Genomic DNA, 16,208 nt, shown 5'->3' with positions numbered 1-16,208 from the left:
TGTTTAAAGTCCACTTATTCTATAATCAACAACCCCCCACCCCTTTGGCCCTTTTTTTTTTTATTGTGGAATAAATAGCGAATATGTATTTTTATTTAAACTATCAAAGTCCTCCAAAAGTTATTATAAGCTGTACATGCTTATGACTATGTTGCACTTCAGACTGCCTCAGAGATAAATTTCTAAATCTCCTTTCTAGACCGACCCATACCTATTATTTAGATTATTTTGACGGACACTTGTATTTTACACAACAAAACAATATCCAAGTCTTATTTAGAAGCACCTCAGTGGTGTAGTGGCTCGCTGGTCGACCTCACAGTCAAGAGGGTTCTCAGGTCACACAGCCTCTTGTGTGGTGTTTGCATATTCTATCCATGCCTACGCCTCCAAAACACATTACCCATTTACACGTTGCAAAAGCAGTCGCGTATCGACATATGGTAGCAGCATCAAATACGCCTCCCAAGGCTGAATAACATGGACTAGAAATAGCTCTCTAACCCTGAGTGCATGTAATAGGGGATGCTTCAAGCCTGTTTGTGAAGGGCTTATTTTCCTTGGCAAAATTATTTAAACTAAGCAATTCATGTCATATCACAAAGGATATAGTTTTGTTAAATTATTGCTGTTAACATTTAAAATGTTTTATTAAAACGTATGAAGGATTGTGTTTCGAGGGCCACTTTCTCCAAGTTTAGAAATATATCATTGTCATTTGCTTTTGTGCTTTATTGGTGGGAATCAATTAAAATCAGAAATTGGATTTTTGGGAAAAAGTATCTTATTTTAAGGTCATATCGCCCAGCTCTAATGCAATGAAAATGGTTTTATGAGGGGATAGAAACATTATCTGCAGTCCCAAATAGGAAAAAAATTATACGTGGTATTTTGCACAATTCCCAAAGAGCATCGGCAGCAAAACGTCAAACCGGAGTCAAAAAGACCTACAAAATGTCAAAGGCCTGGTTTTCCCTGAAATTTTTCTCCCTCAAAGTGCATCTCACACACACACACACGCACACACGCACACATGCACAAGCACATGCACACACACACACACACACACACACACACACACACACAAGAACATGCATTATCAAGCAGGGAGAGGTTTTGCGTCTCATCCATTCCCTGGAGCAAGAAGTCAGGGTCTGGGATGAGGTGATAAGTGCACTGGGAAACAGGCACATACACACACACTCGCTGAGAAGAACACATCGACCAGGACCAGAAGGAAAAAAAAACAAAAAATCAAAACAAAATACTGCTGTAATTCCTCAATCGAACAGCATTGAAATTAACTTGGAATACACAGTTTTGTTTAGGGATTCATTCCGGGTATATACACAAGCTAAATTATTATTAAACAATATGTTTGCAAGGTGATGGTGGTCATTTTGTAAAATGTAAAAATTGGGGTTTGCAGAGAAAGTCTAATCCCACACAGGATGCATGTTCATATTTACGAAACAAAATAAAAACACACCATTAAAACAAGACACTATATATAACTTAAAAGATGCTTATTAGTTCTCTTTCAACAGCTAGGCCACAGGTGTCAAAGCCCATCTCTAGTGGATTGAAATGAACATGAAATGTTGAGTTAATTTTCTGTATGTATGCATGTGTCTTGGCCACATGCCCTTATTAGTCCACATTCAAAAATGCTGTTGAGGCATTTTAGCAAAGTGAAAAATAAAATTATACAACTGTGAAACTAGAGTATGCGAGAAAAGGTTAAGAGAACTGTATGCTTGCGTCTGTGTTATTTGACTGACTAGTTTCTTTCTCTTGTCCTGCTCGGTCGGCGGCTCCTCATCGTCACTCAGCTTGGGCTCCTCAAAGTGGCTCATCAGCATGCAACTGCAAACATAATAATATTCAACTCAATATTAATAACCATACATATACTTGCACTGCAGGAGGCCACTTCAGGACAGGCGCTATGCGCACACGATGATGTTGCTTGCAATTCATATTGATTCATTAGAATGCCAAGCGCAAAGATAAGAAGCCTTCTGAGTCTTCGAGTCCTTGTAACTTTATTATGAAAACTAGATATATAGAAGTTTGGTCCTCCCCCCCACTGATCTTTCCTTTGATGTTAACAGCTGTATTGTGCTTGAGATCATCCAAATACAAATTGCCAGCATTTCAATGTATATTTCCCTCAGTGCAAAATGTATGAACGTAGCCGATAAATAATTCTCTGCCAAGAACAAAGAACACATTTAATTTTTTTGGCGAAGGCTTCTCTTCTGAGTGACACAACTTCAATGAAAAGCATGCATCTCCAAATGTCGAAATTATTTTTTTTCTTCCAAAAAAGGGGAAAAAAACATTTCCTCCAAGATATATTATAAATAAATAAATAAATAAAATAATAATGTGGATGCACACAAGAGTAGTACAAGTATATAGTGTAGTGTATTACGATAACAACTGTAATCGTGCTAAATCCCAACTGGGTTTTTTATTTACTTTGTAACTTCTGTGTCAATACGCTCTATATTGAGTCCTGATTTGAGACCAGGGGTGTCAAAATCATTTTTGTCAAGGGCCACATTGTAGGTACGGTATTCCTCAGAGGGCCATTTAATCACCTCATCATATTATTACACATAGACAACAAATTGATGGATAAATTGAAATTAGAAGTCAAGGATAATGGTTTGCTCAACTGTTGTTCAAGTAACTGTAAAAGGGGTTTGGAGGCAAAAAATTCATTACTATTTATTACATATGAATATTATACAAAAATTTGGAACAGATTTGAGCAAGAATCATGGAAGTTGATGCACATGATTTGCTTTTGCGGGCCACATAAAATGATGTGGCGGGCCGAATCTGGCCTTGAGTTTGACACCTGTGGTCTCGACAGATCAAATTGCTTATTCAGAGCACCTTAAAGAGTGGATGGAGCAAGTGGGTGTGTGTGAGGCAGGCAAGCGGTGAGAAGAGACAGTAAATAGTGGGATCGATAGATAACTTAAAATTGTTTATCCAGAGTATTTTTGCAAGTGGAATGAGTGGATGTGTGCGAAGCAGGGAAACTGAGAATTGATGGCTCAAATCTAATCACTTATTCATAGGAGCTTTGCGAGTGACGCAAGTGTATGGTAGATGTACCTCCACCATACACACAGGCAATTTACTGCATTTTCTTCGTATAAAATTCAAATGTGTCACTTTGCTGTGAAGCACAGAAAGCATCAACCATTAGATACAGAAACATCAAAACTAACCTTTCTGTTAAAGCTTTGAGTTTATTTTTTCCCTGGCACCTTGACAGCGAGAAAAGAGCAACATCGACAGAAGAAAGAGGGGCCCCTGCATGGAGCTTAGAAATTACTCTGATGCTTCAGCGACACAGAGCACAGACATACTCAGAGGCAAATTCACTTTCAAAGGACGACGGAAGTATTCCTTTCCCACCCTGAGCTGCACGGGACATTTTCTCTTCAACTGATTGACTTTAATTTTTTTTTTAATGTGCTCCTGCCGGTGGCACTCATCCTCCCTCAGCTCATCAGTCATCATCCAGGACTAAAGACGCACACTTTCAAATTTGCACTTATCATGAGCGTGGGAGAGACGCTACTGACAATCATGGTTTAATGAAAAGAAACAGGGATGGAAATTTGTGTTCCAGCACTACATTTGCGGTGCCTGCAAGGTTCTTCAGTTCTTAAAATATTTCTGGAGAAATAAAACGCCTTAAATAGACTGACTAGACCTCATTTCAGTCAGCACAAAGAATTAAGATGAAGAACTTGATGATGGCCAAAAGTCATTTGCATGACCGAATGGAAGTGCTGCGAGGGATTTTGAAATTTTAAACTTCCTGTTTTGATCCATTTCTGTTATTAGCCAAAGTAGGTACTGACCAACTTTTTTGCAAAAGAAAACATGAGTTCATCTGTTTCTGCTGTTTGCCAAGAAGGAACACTGAGTGAAGAGGCCGATTGTTATCTGTCCGTGTGTTGTTTTGTTTTACATTAGGATTAGTAATTATTACATTTTATACTGATGACAATTCACGGAAAAAAAATACTGTTCCTCATTCATCATTTAAGAGAGACATAAAAGAAAATGTTACTTTTCAATTGCGTGTATACAAGTAGTTGGGTTTCTGCTTGACTGACTCTGCTCTAGAGGTAGAGAGTTGTGTTGTTTTAATGTTTAACATTCCATATTAGTTAAACACATTTTACATTTATGTGACTATAAATGTAATGCATGGCCACTTCTCGATCATCATTTAAAGGAGACCCAACGAGTGTGAAATTAAATACCCAATTAAATCTTTTCTCAGTTGCCTATTTCTGAAAATATCTGGGAATATCTGAATTTTGCCTAGCTATAATGCAACAGTGGGGCTTATTTAAATTTTTACCCATGACTAATCAGCTACACTGGCTGAAAATCTCCCATTTGCAAGCCACTCACGGGGACCGGCTGCAGTACGAGGCAGCGCGTTGAGCATTGGCTTATTTGCATGAGACACAACCATCCCCCAAAACAGACTGATTTCAAACAGGATGACACAGGTGTATGTTAAATGTAAGTTAAATCTTTATCTTTTGTGTATTTTGACCGAAGAATGTCAGAGACCTGTTAATATAGCTGGGAACTGGTTTAAATTGCAAAATTAATGCATGTCTTCTTAAAAGAAAAAAATTTAAGGTATTAATATTGACCGGTTAACTTTTGTTAATTCATTAATCAGACAAACATGGATACTCACTCTTTGTAGGTGCTCGTCTCGGGATCTTCCGTCATCACGTCGTGCAAAGACTCGACACAGATGTTGACAATGCCACAAAACTTATCCTGGATCACACTGGATGACAGACAAACAACCGGGTCACAAGTCATGGTCACTGATGACATTTGAAAATGTTTGTATCCAGTAAAATTAACGAGAGCATCATCGTAACGAAGAGTCACAATCTGTTTAATCCTGCCAGTGATTAAGTGGCTGTCAAAAAAAAAAAACAGCCACCCAAAGGAAAGTTGATCGATCCCATCTATCAGTGCTCTAGTGCTTCCTTCTTTTTTTTAGGTATGACCATTGACACGTCGCTTCTGGCATTTGAAATTAACCTTTCTATTTGCGACATGCACACAAGCGGGAGCATCTCAATATATCACAGTTCGAAAAGCAAGAAAGGCAGAGGCCAATGAAAAAAAAAACAGCCCAAAACGTCACACACTCTTTAGAAGGCTTACAGGGCCTGAATATATTAATAATTGCATATGTTGGCTGTAAAACAAAATGCATCAGTTGTACAACTTTAAAATGACTCCGGAAAATTGATAAATTTACTAACAAAAAAAACCACTGGAATTGGAAGGCCACATAATCACCGCCGGATAGCAATATCCAATTAAAGACCACATTACCACACAGTTAAACATAACACAACACAGTGACTTTATTCGACAAACAAGACAGTCAAGTCAATATTCTTTGTGGCCCCAGCTACTTGCAACACATCTACTTTTATTCACGGATTAAAAAAATAATAATAATCTATTTAAACATTGGCAAAATAACGGGGGTACAAATGATGGAACTGCTATAGCGGTGGAAACACTGTTCTTGCGTCTGGATCCAGAATGTGTTTAAAGAGTGTGGGAGGGTATTTTCAGGGTTTCACTACAGAATAAAATATTTTCGGGGTATGGCCATCGCATTTCGAAGTAGTTTTTGGAACGTAACCGTGGGAAAGATTGAAGAAATCTTGAAACTCATTCACTGCCAGGCCTCTTATTTAACATGGATATTTGACTTCTAAAGACGTCAATGGCAGTGTTAAGGATACAGTATACTCCTAAGAATAAATAAAAACTGTACCACTTTTCAGATATATTCGATTGGAGGTTCCACTGTAATTAACTGAGATAATACCCATTCATATATTCACAGTTTAAGACTCTCAGTTTAACACTGTTGACTCTCATCAACTTGAGTCTTTTTACTCCGCTGAACATCATGTTTCTGTGACACCAAGACATTGAAAATGAACATTGAAGTAAGTCACCACAACACCCCAGATGCACTAATTGCGTGTTGAAGCAGAACAGCAAAAAATAATTGATCTAGTCCATAGGCCACACTAAGCAGTCAGCCACGTTTAATCACAGTGTCTTAACGAGGCCCCCGTCTGGTCTGCTTCACAATTAATTTGTAGTGCTAAACACTGCTCTTATCCATCGCTCTCTCTTGCTTCTAAGCAAATTAGCAGTACATTTACAAAATACAAAGAGCAGAAGTTGGAAAACTTCATAAACATTTGCGCTACTCAACTTTAGTTTGACAACTTTGTGTCACTCTTAGAGAAAGGAAAAAATAATTGGATGCATAATGGAAAATGAGGAACAAGATATGAGCCCTTTCCAATTTTAGCTGCGATTATACGCGGGATAGTTGATTTGTCATGCAGCGACCGACCAGCCAAGGATGTCATATCCAATTGGCAATGTCGAGCAAGCATGGGGGTGTGACAAAGGATTTCATGGCTGTCTAACGTTACACAATCAGGATTGCGGAAAATGTCAGTCCTCCAAAAATCTTGATGAGGAAGTGTATCACGACGTAAAACGGAAAAATCACTAGAAAAGCTTATCTTAAAAGCTACATAGCGAAGTTTCATTCAAAAATGTATGACATGGGAAAATTATTCGCATGACCTCACATACATTCTTCCAAATAAGCGATTTTCTTTAAATAATAAAAAAAAAACAACGTATGTATGGATTAGGAATCCAAACACAGATGCTGCTTTTTCCCCCGATACTGACTTTGATGTCCAGTTACCGTGGGAGACTGCAAAACCCATATCACATCCACATATCAGTCAACAAAGAACAGCAATGGAGATTTAGCATCTCTTAGATTTATTTCTCAGCATGTACTGAGGCAGATTTGATCCAAGATGATACCGATGGCAGAGAGAAAACAGACTGCTGTAGCAAACTGTAAAGTACAATGCTGACAACTCCACAGCTACGGCACAACTACAGGGTAAGCTATTTTTGTACATTTCTTACAGGGACTACTCAAAAGTTACAATGGCTGAATCTGCTCAACAAATGAGTAATCCGCAATTCAGGTCACCCACACTGAATTTAGTAGGAAAGATTAGTACCTCATAGTAAGTGGTTTTGCAAGAAGAGCCATGTTGAGCCAAGTAGGTAAAATGCAGTGGAAGAGGCGAACAGTAAACCCCGTTTTGTGGACGGATAGAAGGAGCCCTGCACAAACGTTTGTCTATATTGATAGTTTAAAACATAAATATACCAATAACTATAATCCCAAAATAATTTAATCAAAATTCATACTCATCTTCCATTACCCTTAAAAATGAATTATATTTTATTTATGATGCACTAGTAGGGCTGCGTGATGATAGGCGCCAGCACGCCAGCGACCCTCGTGAGGATAAACGGTACAGAAAATGGATGGATATGCTTTTTTAGGCTCACGTTAAGGGTTTTAGTCCCCCCCCACCCAGTTGAGAATCACTGCTGTATACCGTACGTCAGCAGAAAATCTATTTTCATACTCCCACAGACTAGGCTAAGAGGCATAGAAATGGGAATGGATCTAACTCCCCAAATACTCGTGAATGACTGACAGATGTGTCTTACCTGTTGTCAGACGGTAAGAGAGAAAGCAGTGCCAGAGAGGATAGCTTCCTCCTTTCAGGCTGTGTGATGTTGTCCATGCGGTCCACCCACATCTCAATCACACTGCCTAACAACTGGTCAATCTGGTAAAGCAAAAATATGGGAAGCCATGTTTAAACAGACAGGGCTAAAATAAAGGAGTGGATATTAAAGTCTTTGAAAGAGCCTGAATTAATCTTGTTGTTTGTGAGAATATACCTTCCCGTTTTTACTCTGCCTCGACAAGCGGCGCTTGGGACTGCGGAGTGACAGCCAAGGGATTTTTCAAACAGCCTATTCTTTCCTTGTATCCATTTTGATTAAGGCCAAAATATAAACAGTAGGTGATTTATTTCCCTCTGGTTGGGTCAAAAACAATTTCAAAGTTTCAGAATAAAAGGGGTTTGAGCTTTGACTCAGTGCCTGGAAACAGTAGCATTTGTAATTCCATGGCTCATCACTTTGAGCCCGGTTTCTGAATGATTCACTTTTCACAGGCACTTTGAGGCGACATCTTTAATGGGCGTTGAAAGAGACTGCTGAGGAGACAGAAATGAAGGACAGGCACAGAATCTCACCTCCTGGCCAAGCTCGGAGGCCATCTGAGTGAGCAGCGACGAGAAGAAGCTGGAGTTCTGCAGCAGAATGCGGCCTATGATGCCCAAGTAGGTGGACATCACCACAGGGTATCTCTGTACCAAACACACAGAGCTGATTTCACAAGAAGAAATACATACACATGCTTTAAATAACCAATGGATCAATATGCACTGGGGGAGTACAGTAAGCCCACTGACACATAGATAGTGGCCAACCATAACCTTTAACTGTGCTGAATGATCAATAAATGCTATCATAAGACATGACAGAAAAAGACGTGACAGAAAAGAAAGGAAGAAAAGAAAATGTGACCAAGAACAAGGTTATTCATTAGAAAGTTCTACACCAATGGGTTTAGAATTAGCAGATAAGACATGCTGTACTTCCACAAATAGTGGACAGGGTGTTTATTTACTCAAATGCAGACTGGGAAATGTGCCTATTTGGTGAAGGACTTTATTTTTACACACATTTTTGGAATAATAAAGGCATAATGCAACTTATGTCAAGTAAAAGGGGATTTAAAACTAGGTCTATTATGGAGAAACGCAGTTAAAGAATCCAAGTAGACTACGTAAATAGGTTGAGTAGTGGAACAAACAAGGACCCACGCAACTTTGTGGAGCAACCACATGTCAAGAGTTAGCATGAAATGTAATTGTTATTAAACATCATCTTCACATAACATAAGATTTTCTATAATTTTGCACAGGGAACTAATTTATTTGCAACACGCAATCATCACACTGAGTGACTCTTATGTTTTAGTTATTAACAGAATTCAAATATGCTCAACAGTTAACTATTTGATGTCTGTACATGAATAGAGAATATAGAAAAATGAGGCATTAGTTTTTAAGTTCATGACTCACTTGGTGATTAATTGCAGCACCAACTCTATTAGAGGGACAGACACCATTTGAGTCAAATTTGTGTTTATAACCATGTACATACAGTAGTTGCAGCCAATGGGGTGCTCAGGTGGCAGGGACAACTCACCTCGCCTTTCACTACACCTCTAAGGACAGGCGGCAGCAGGGGCTGGAACATGTGGGCTCCGAGTATGGGGCTAACCTTTAAAGCTATTTCTACCACCTGCCGTAACACAGAGAGGTGGAAGTTGAAGGACAAGGCAGCTAGGAGAATCGCAGGGAAATTGCAAGAAAGCCTGCTATTTAAATATATAAAAAATAAATAACACGTAGACATCTGATGATGGAAAAGACTGTGAAGTGCTAGGGGACATTGGGAGGCAAATGAGTGTCAGTAAAAACAAAAACGAGCTAGGAATATCTTTGCTTTTAGTTGGGGATGTGACCTCCAATATGACACGAAAGGTGAGTCCAAGTTTTAGTAAAATACATTTAAGTGACGTTCATAAGAAAGTTGGAATACAAAGACCTGGCTTCAGTGCTCAAGTAAAAGCAAAAGTAAGACAATTAGAGACTCCCACTTCATGTTTATTATTAGTGTAGTGTACTTGCCAAAAAAAAAAAAAAAAAAAAAACACCCTCTATTAAACCTAGCTGTGTTTCCCTAAAAGTCACAGCTCTGTAGATTTTTCAGACTTCAAATGAATCCAATAAATAAGCACTCCTCCTCCCTCATTAGCCTTCACACAATTAAACCTCTGCATGAATCAATGGCATTCCCCTGCACACTGTGAAATTAATTAGCTCAAGTGTGAATGACCACAGGGAAAGGACAGATAAACATCACATCTGTGTCAGTCTATGATATTATAAATTCATTTGAACTTTTCAAGGAAACGCACAAATGTCGCCAAGGGTGCTCGTGTGTGTCATGAAGTGCCATTGAGTGGGCTGACATGTTTCTTGTCACCAGAAAAAAGGAGCCACACATATACTGGGTATGCGCTCAGCATACAAGGACCACTAAAGCACAAAGATCATGCAGCAATAATAGTAGAGGGGAAGAAATGCTGTATGTATTGTGTGGTGCTGCACAGAAAAGCATAGACAGAGTCATCGGTTTACAACGAGGTTCGTATGACAAATAGCGCCATATTCTATCACTACAATGATGCAGTAATAAAGTAATAATTACAGAAAATATTTGGATGAACCGTACTTCTAGACCATGACTATAAAATCCACTGAAAAACAGTTAGTATGACAGCAGCTGAGCGTGCCTTCTTAAGCCGTGTGATGACATATTCTTACTCTGCACAAACTACATTAGTGCACGCCGTTCGTAACCTCAAAACATTGTATGTCGCTACGTTGTAAACTGTGGAACCCTAAAAGCAGGAACAAACCACGCCTACCTTGAGCACTTGGACCTGTCCCTCATTCGTGATGTCTTTCAGCAGATCACAGAAGGACTGACACAAAGAGTCTGCATAGTTCTGCAAAAATACAAATAACGACCCTAGTGAGGATAAGCGGTACAGAAAATGGATGGATGGATAAGAAATCATGTGAATACCGAGAAGCTGAAATGCTGAAAAACAAACATTAATTTACGACAAACACTGCAAATATTGCACATCCGTTCACAGTGGACACTATGCCACATTGAATAGTAACACAAGTTTAGAACATTTAGAGCGATAGTCTCCTTCTGGCTCATAAAAATTATTTCCCTTATCATTAGCATCGTGGGGTGAGCTGGATCTTATCCCAGCGGACCTCCGCTGAGAGGTGGGATACAGGTGCCCGGCCAATTATACTGTAGATTAATCAATTACCAGTCACTGGATTTTCCCAATATTTGTCCGGTATTTTGATAGTCTTGCATAAAAAGTCTAATATTTGTAAAGGGTTTGAATGGACTACAACAATCCAATTCACAATTCACAAATTCGTCTGTTTTAATCTGTGGAACCTTCTCCAGCTATTCGCTGAAAAACTCACATATTTGCATTTTTTGTGCTCTTTCTAAAATGCCCTTAGATGCCTGTCTAAATAAGAAAGTAGTACGGTAATTGGTGTCAGGGAAGTACAGTATCTGTTGAAGTGATGCTTCTCCCATGAATAGCAGGAGATTAATACATTCATGTAATGTTTTGTGCTTTTGATCCTCCAGTTGAGTCAGCATGTATATATCTCACCTGGAGGAACTCCGTTGGGGACAAGTACAGGTAGGCATTGACAATCTGGAAGCATGTGCGCAGGTTCTCCGAGCTCAACTCTGCACACAAAAGGGCAGACATTAAAATGTTACTAAAAATGCTTTGATTGACAATGCCGAGAGGGGTTTAGAAGGCAGGGAAAAGGACAAGGGTATCTGAGTAAATGACTCAGCACACAAGAGTGTTAAATGCACCGTTTGCATGGGCAAGCACAGTACATGGACACAAATCACACTCCGTGTTCAACCTAGGAAGTTCCACTATATCATGAATTGAACAACCAGCACAAGATAATTTTACTCACTCAGCAACAGGTATCAGGATTGTAATGAAACCTATAACCCCAATTCCAATGAAGTTGGGACGTTGTGATAAACATAAATAAAAACAGAATACAATGATTTGCAAATCATGTTAGACCTATATTTAATTGAATACACTACAAAGATGTTCAAACTGATAAACACGTTCCCAAAAAGCTGGGAAAGGGTCATGTTTACCACTGTGTTGCATCGCCTTTTCTTTTAACAACATTCAATAAACGTTTGGGAACTGAGGACACTAATTGTTGAAGCTTTGTAGGTGGAATTCTTTCCCATTCTTGCTTGATTTACAGCTTCAGCTGTTCAACAGTCCGGGGTCTCCGTTGTCATATTTTACGCTTCATAATGCGCCACACATTTTCAACGGGAGATGGACTGCAGGCAGGTCAGTCTAGTACCCGCACTTTTTACTACGAAGACACGCTGTTGTAACATGTGCAGAATGTGGTTTGCCATTGTCTTGCTGAAATAAGCAGGGGCGTCCATGAAAAAGACGTTGCTTGGATGGCAGCATATGTTTCTCCAAAACCTGTATGTACCATTCAGCATTAATGGTGCCTTCACAGATGTGTAAGTTACCCATGCCATTGGCACTAACACAGCCCCATACCATCACAGATGCTGGCTTTTTAACTTTCCACTTTGCATCAGTCCATCGTGGATGAGCTCGGGCCCAGAGAAGCCGGCCGCGTTTCTGGGTGTTGTTGATAAATGGCTTTTGCTTTGCATAGTAGTTTCAAGTCGCACTTACGGATGTAGCACCAAACTGTATTTACTGACATTGGTTTTCTGAAGTGTACGTGAGCCCATGTGGTGATATCCTTTACACATTGATGTCGGTTTTTGATGCAGTGCCGCCTGAGGGATCGAAGGTCACGGGTATTCAATATTGGTTTTGATGCTTACATGCAGTGATTTCTCCAGATTCTCTGAACCTCTTGATGATATTATTGACCGTAGATGATGAAATCCCTAAATTCCTTGCAATTGTACGTTGAGGAACATTGTCCTTAAACTATTCGACTATTTTCTCACGTACTTGTTCACAAAGAGGTGAGGCTCGCCCCATCTTTGCTTGCTCATTTTATACCCAATCATGGCACCCACCTGTTCCCAATTGGCCTGTTCACCTCTGGGATGTTCCAAACAGGTGTTTGATGAGCATTCCTCAACTTTTTCAGTCTTTTTTGCCACCTGTCCCAGTTTTTTTGGAACGTGTTGCAGCCATAAAATTCAAAGTTAATGATTATTTGCTAAAAACAAACAAGTTTATCAGTTTGAACATTAAATAGCTTGTCTTTGTAGTGTATTCAATTAAATATAGGTTGAACATGATTTGTATTCTGTTGGCGGCACGGTGGCCGACTGGTTAGAGCGTCAGCCTCACAGTTCTGAGCACCCGGGTTCAATCCCCGGCCCCGCCTGTGTGGAGTTTGCATGTTCTCCCCGTGCCTGCGTGGGTTTTCTCCGGGAACTCCGGTTTCCTCCCACATCCCCAAAACATGCATCTAAATTGCCCGTAGGTGTGAATGTGAGTGCGCATGGTTATTTGTTTGTTTGTATGTGCCCTGCAATTGGCTGGCAACCAGTTCAGGGTGTACCCCGCCTCCTGCCCAATGACAGCTGGGATAGGCTCCAGCACGCCCGCGACCCGAGTGAGGAGAAGCGGCTCAGAAAATGGATGTATTCTGTTTTTATTTGTTTAACACAACGTCCCAACTTCATTGGAATTGGGGTTGTAATTCAGACAATTCCCACTGCATAAAAAAAGACATTACATTTACAAAGTGCCTCACCAAGAGAGATAAACTAGAAACTCGGCAGGATGAGCTTTCCTAATAGCCAGTTTCAGGATATGCAGGATGTCAGCGAATGAGCAGCGCAGCCTGACAGAGGCTGCTCATCTCTTTACATTAACGCTCATCTAACAGCGTTAATGTGAAGAGAAATATTAACCACAACTTCATTTTAATCACTAAACACCTCTGACGTCATTAGGCAAGGATATCATATTTCATTGTTAACCTCCAGTGTTTGTCTGACCTTCGCTGTTGAAACGCATTGATAGTCAAGCCCAGTGTTTGAGGAAATATAATCATCACCTTTGGTATTTGTTCATTTAATTTCTCCAGAAGAAAAAGGCTTCATGTACACAAAGAAATGCAGCTAAAATACATCCATTCATCTTCAAGAGTTTTTGCCCTCATTCAGATTCAGGTTGTGAATGAGCTGAAGCCTATCCCAGCTGTCTTTAGGCGATAGGTGAGCTAAACCCTGGACAGGTCACCAGCCAATCGCAGGGTAAATAAAGAGACACACGCATTCACACTCACGTTAACACCTATGGACAATTTTGTCTTTTAACTCAACATTTACATGTTTTTGGTTGCGGGAGGAAACCAGGTAAGAACATGCAACTTCCACATAGGAAGGCCAAAGCAGAGTTTCGAACCTCAGAACTGTGCGGCAGACATGCTAACCAATAGTGCACCGCGCTGCTCGCAGTTAAACTTAAACAGGAAGGAAATGAACAAGGTGTAACCACCTTGGCAAACACTCTCAACAATAGCTGCACGATAAATAACGAGAATTGATAAAGCTGAGTATACAGTGTGTGAATTAGGCACCCCCCCCCCCCCAATCCAAAAAAAGAAAAACAAAACAAAACAAAAAAAAGATTTGTGTGCAGCATTATTAAAAAAAAATTCAGGTTCAGGCAGAACAAAGTGCATGACGGTCAGATATCTATTATAAAGACATTAATACACAAGTGATATTTACATATTGCCTTTGTCATTTTTGCAAATAATTTGGTGTGTTGTTTTGATATGATCATAAGTATGTAGAATCAAAACATATAAGCTGTTTATTCTTTCACATAAATGATAACGGTTGGTATGTTCAAATAGAGCAACCGAAGTAAGAAGGCTCTAAGATAGAACAATAAGGATTTTAAATGCTCCTTAGTCACATAATAAGGAGAATTGATAAAATGGTAACATGCTAACAGTCAGCATGCTAAAATATAGCGAGATACCAACTTGAGTGCAAAGCAATGATCCAGCAGATTGATAAATAGAGACGACTGATGAATGGAATGGATCAAATGCTAACCAACATACTTTCTGTCCAAGGCAATAGAAGAAATCTGCTGTTGACCCACATAGTCTTGATCCATTTCTTCCAGGCCGGTATTTTTTTTATGGGGCAAGACCCCACTGCTGCATGAATGCGTACCTAAGTGATGCTTCAGAGAGTTTTGAACCAGAAATTATGCTGTGATTTCCTCTACTTCCTCCTGGCCAGAACAACAACAAATCTAAATTCTCTAGGAAAATGATACGTTTCATATTCAGAGTGCATTTACCTGTGACTAACATTGCCATGAGGAAATTGAGCTTTGATTGCTCCACTGTCTGCAGATGTGTGTGTATGCTTTTGGTTTGGTCCAGCCCAATTTACAAGAGGAGAAAGGGCAGAATCTAAATCAAGGTGCTCTTATGATTCAAACAAGCTGGAGACATGAAGCAGTCTGAAAGTGTGCAAATCAGCAATCCAAAGATAAATTGATTGGGGCGGACATTCATTCTCCCACACACACACAAAGAGAATTCCGTTGCCTTGATTATGAATTGAGCCACTCACTCAGCAACGCTCAGGAATCAAGCATATGCTACAAGGTCATATGGAGAGTGGGACTTCCACCACGACCAACAGCCAACTCTTGGCTTGAATTTGCAGGAGTAAATCAATCAGACGAATTTATTAGGTGGCAAAACAGTTTGGCAACTACAATTAAGGTGGACTTGCATTCGCTCCACCTTACTCCAAAAAAACCCCATGAAATTCTGCCTTGTAGTATTACAGTAATTAAGGCAAAAGACTAAGACTAATTACAAGCATACAGAAGAGCTCAGTTGTAAATCAAAGGCCACAGAGCACAGTGTACACAGATTTTAAAGGAACGTGTGAAAATAATAGCAATGTAAAATGAAAATACAAGGAATAGAAATTATCAAATCAGCCAGACAAAAGAGTACCTTGCAGCTAGAGTAAGAGTTACTATTTATATCAAACGTGCTTAGCTTGAAAGTAAACTGACAGACTAGACGACTCTTAGACAGAATAATAGTCGCCTAATATGAACGAAGTGCACTAAGACGTATATCTGCAGGAAATAGACCTGAAGGGACTTGGTAAGAGCCTGTCGCCTTGAGTTGATCAGAAATAATAAACAGCATCGAATAAGTTTTGTTTTTTGGCATCTGGGGTGACCAGGTATGATAAACAGCTCCAATATGTTTTCTTGAATTTTCAGCCAGCTACAATGACGCAAAAAAAGATAATGGGTGCTGCCATCTGTACAGGTACAGTCTATTCCCGAGGCTTTTTTTTTTTACAGCATTCCCCGCCACATCAATATTCACCTCAGCAAAAGTGGAACTGTGACAATGAAACGTATTAAGCACAAATGTATTACAGCACTCAAACACAAAGCATCCAATTCAACAGAC

General features: G+C 39.6%; 1 protein-coding gene across 3 annotated transcripts in view; it reads right to left on the bottom strand.

The window, feature by feature from the left end:
- Positions 1–16,208, bottom strand: part of ipo11 (importin 11) — a 112,335-nt gene that overhangs the window by 15,675 nt on the left and 80,452 nt on the right. For 2 of the 3 annotated variants that reach the window (XM_061671921.1, XM_061671923.1), the window contains 7 exons: positions 11,351–11,430; positions 10,565–10,645; positions 9,277–9,372; positions 8,256–8,369; positions 7,660–7,781; positions 4,751–4,846; positions 1,782–1,866 (listed from right to left, as the gene is read on the bottom strand). In XM_061671921.1, the coding sequence (XP_061527905.1) occupies positions 1,782–1,866; positions 4,751–4,846; positions 7,660–7,781; positions 8,256–8,369; positions 9,277–9,372; positions 10,565–10,645; positions 11,351–11,430 (674 nt within the window). The remainder of the gene's footprint in view (positions 1–1,781; positions 1,867–4,750; positions 4,847–7,659; positions 7,782–8,255; positions 8,370–9,276; positions 9,373–10,564; positions 10,646–11,350; positions 11,431–16,208) is intronic. The other variant, XM_061671922.1, reaches the window with a different exon arrangement.

Source organism: Phycodurus eques, chromosome 3 (genome assembly GCF_024500275.1).
Source record: "Phycodurus eques isolate BA_2022a chromosome 3, UOR_Pequ_1.1, whole genome shotgun sequence".
In the NCBI taxonomy this organism is placed as follows: Eukaryota; Metazoa; Chordata; class Actinopteri; order Syngnathiformes; family Syngnathidae; genus Phycodurus; species Phycodurus eques.
Note: the sequence above shows the minus strand (reverse complement) of the source record. Positions and strands in the feature narration are given on the sequence as shown.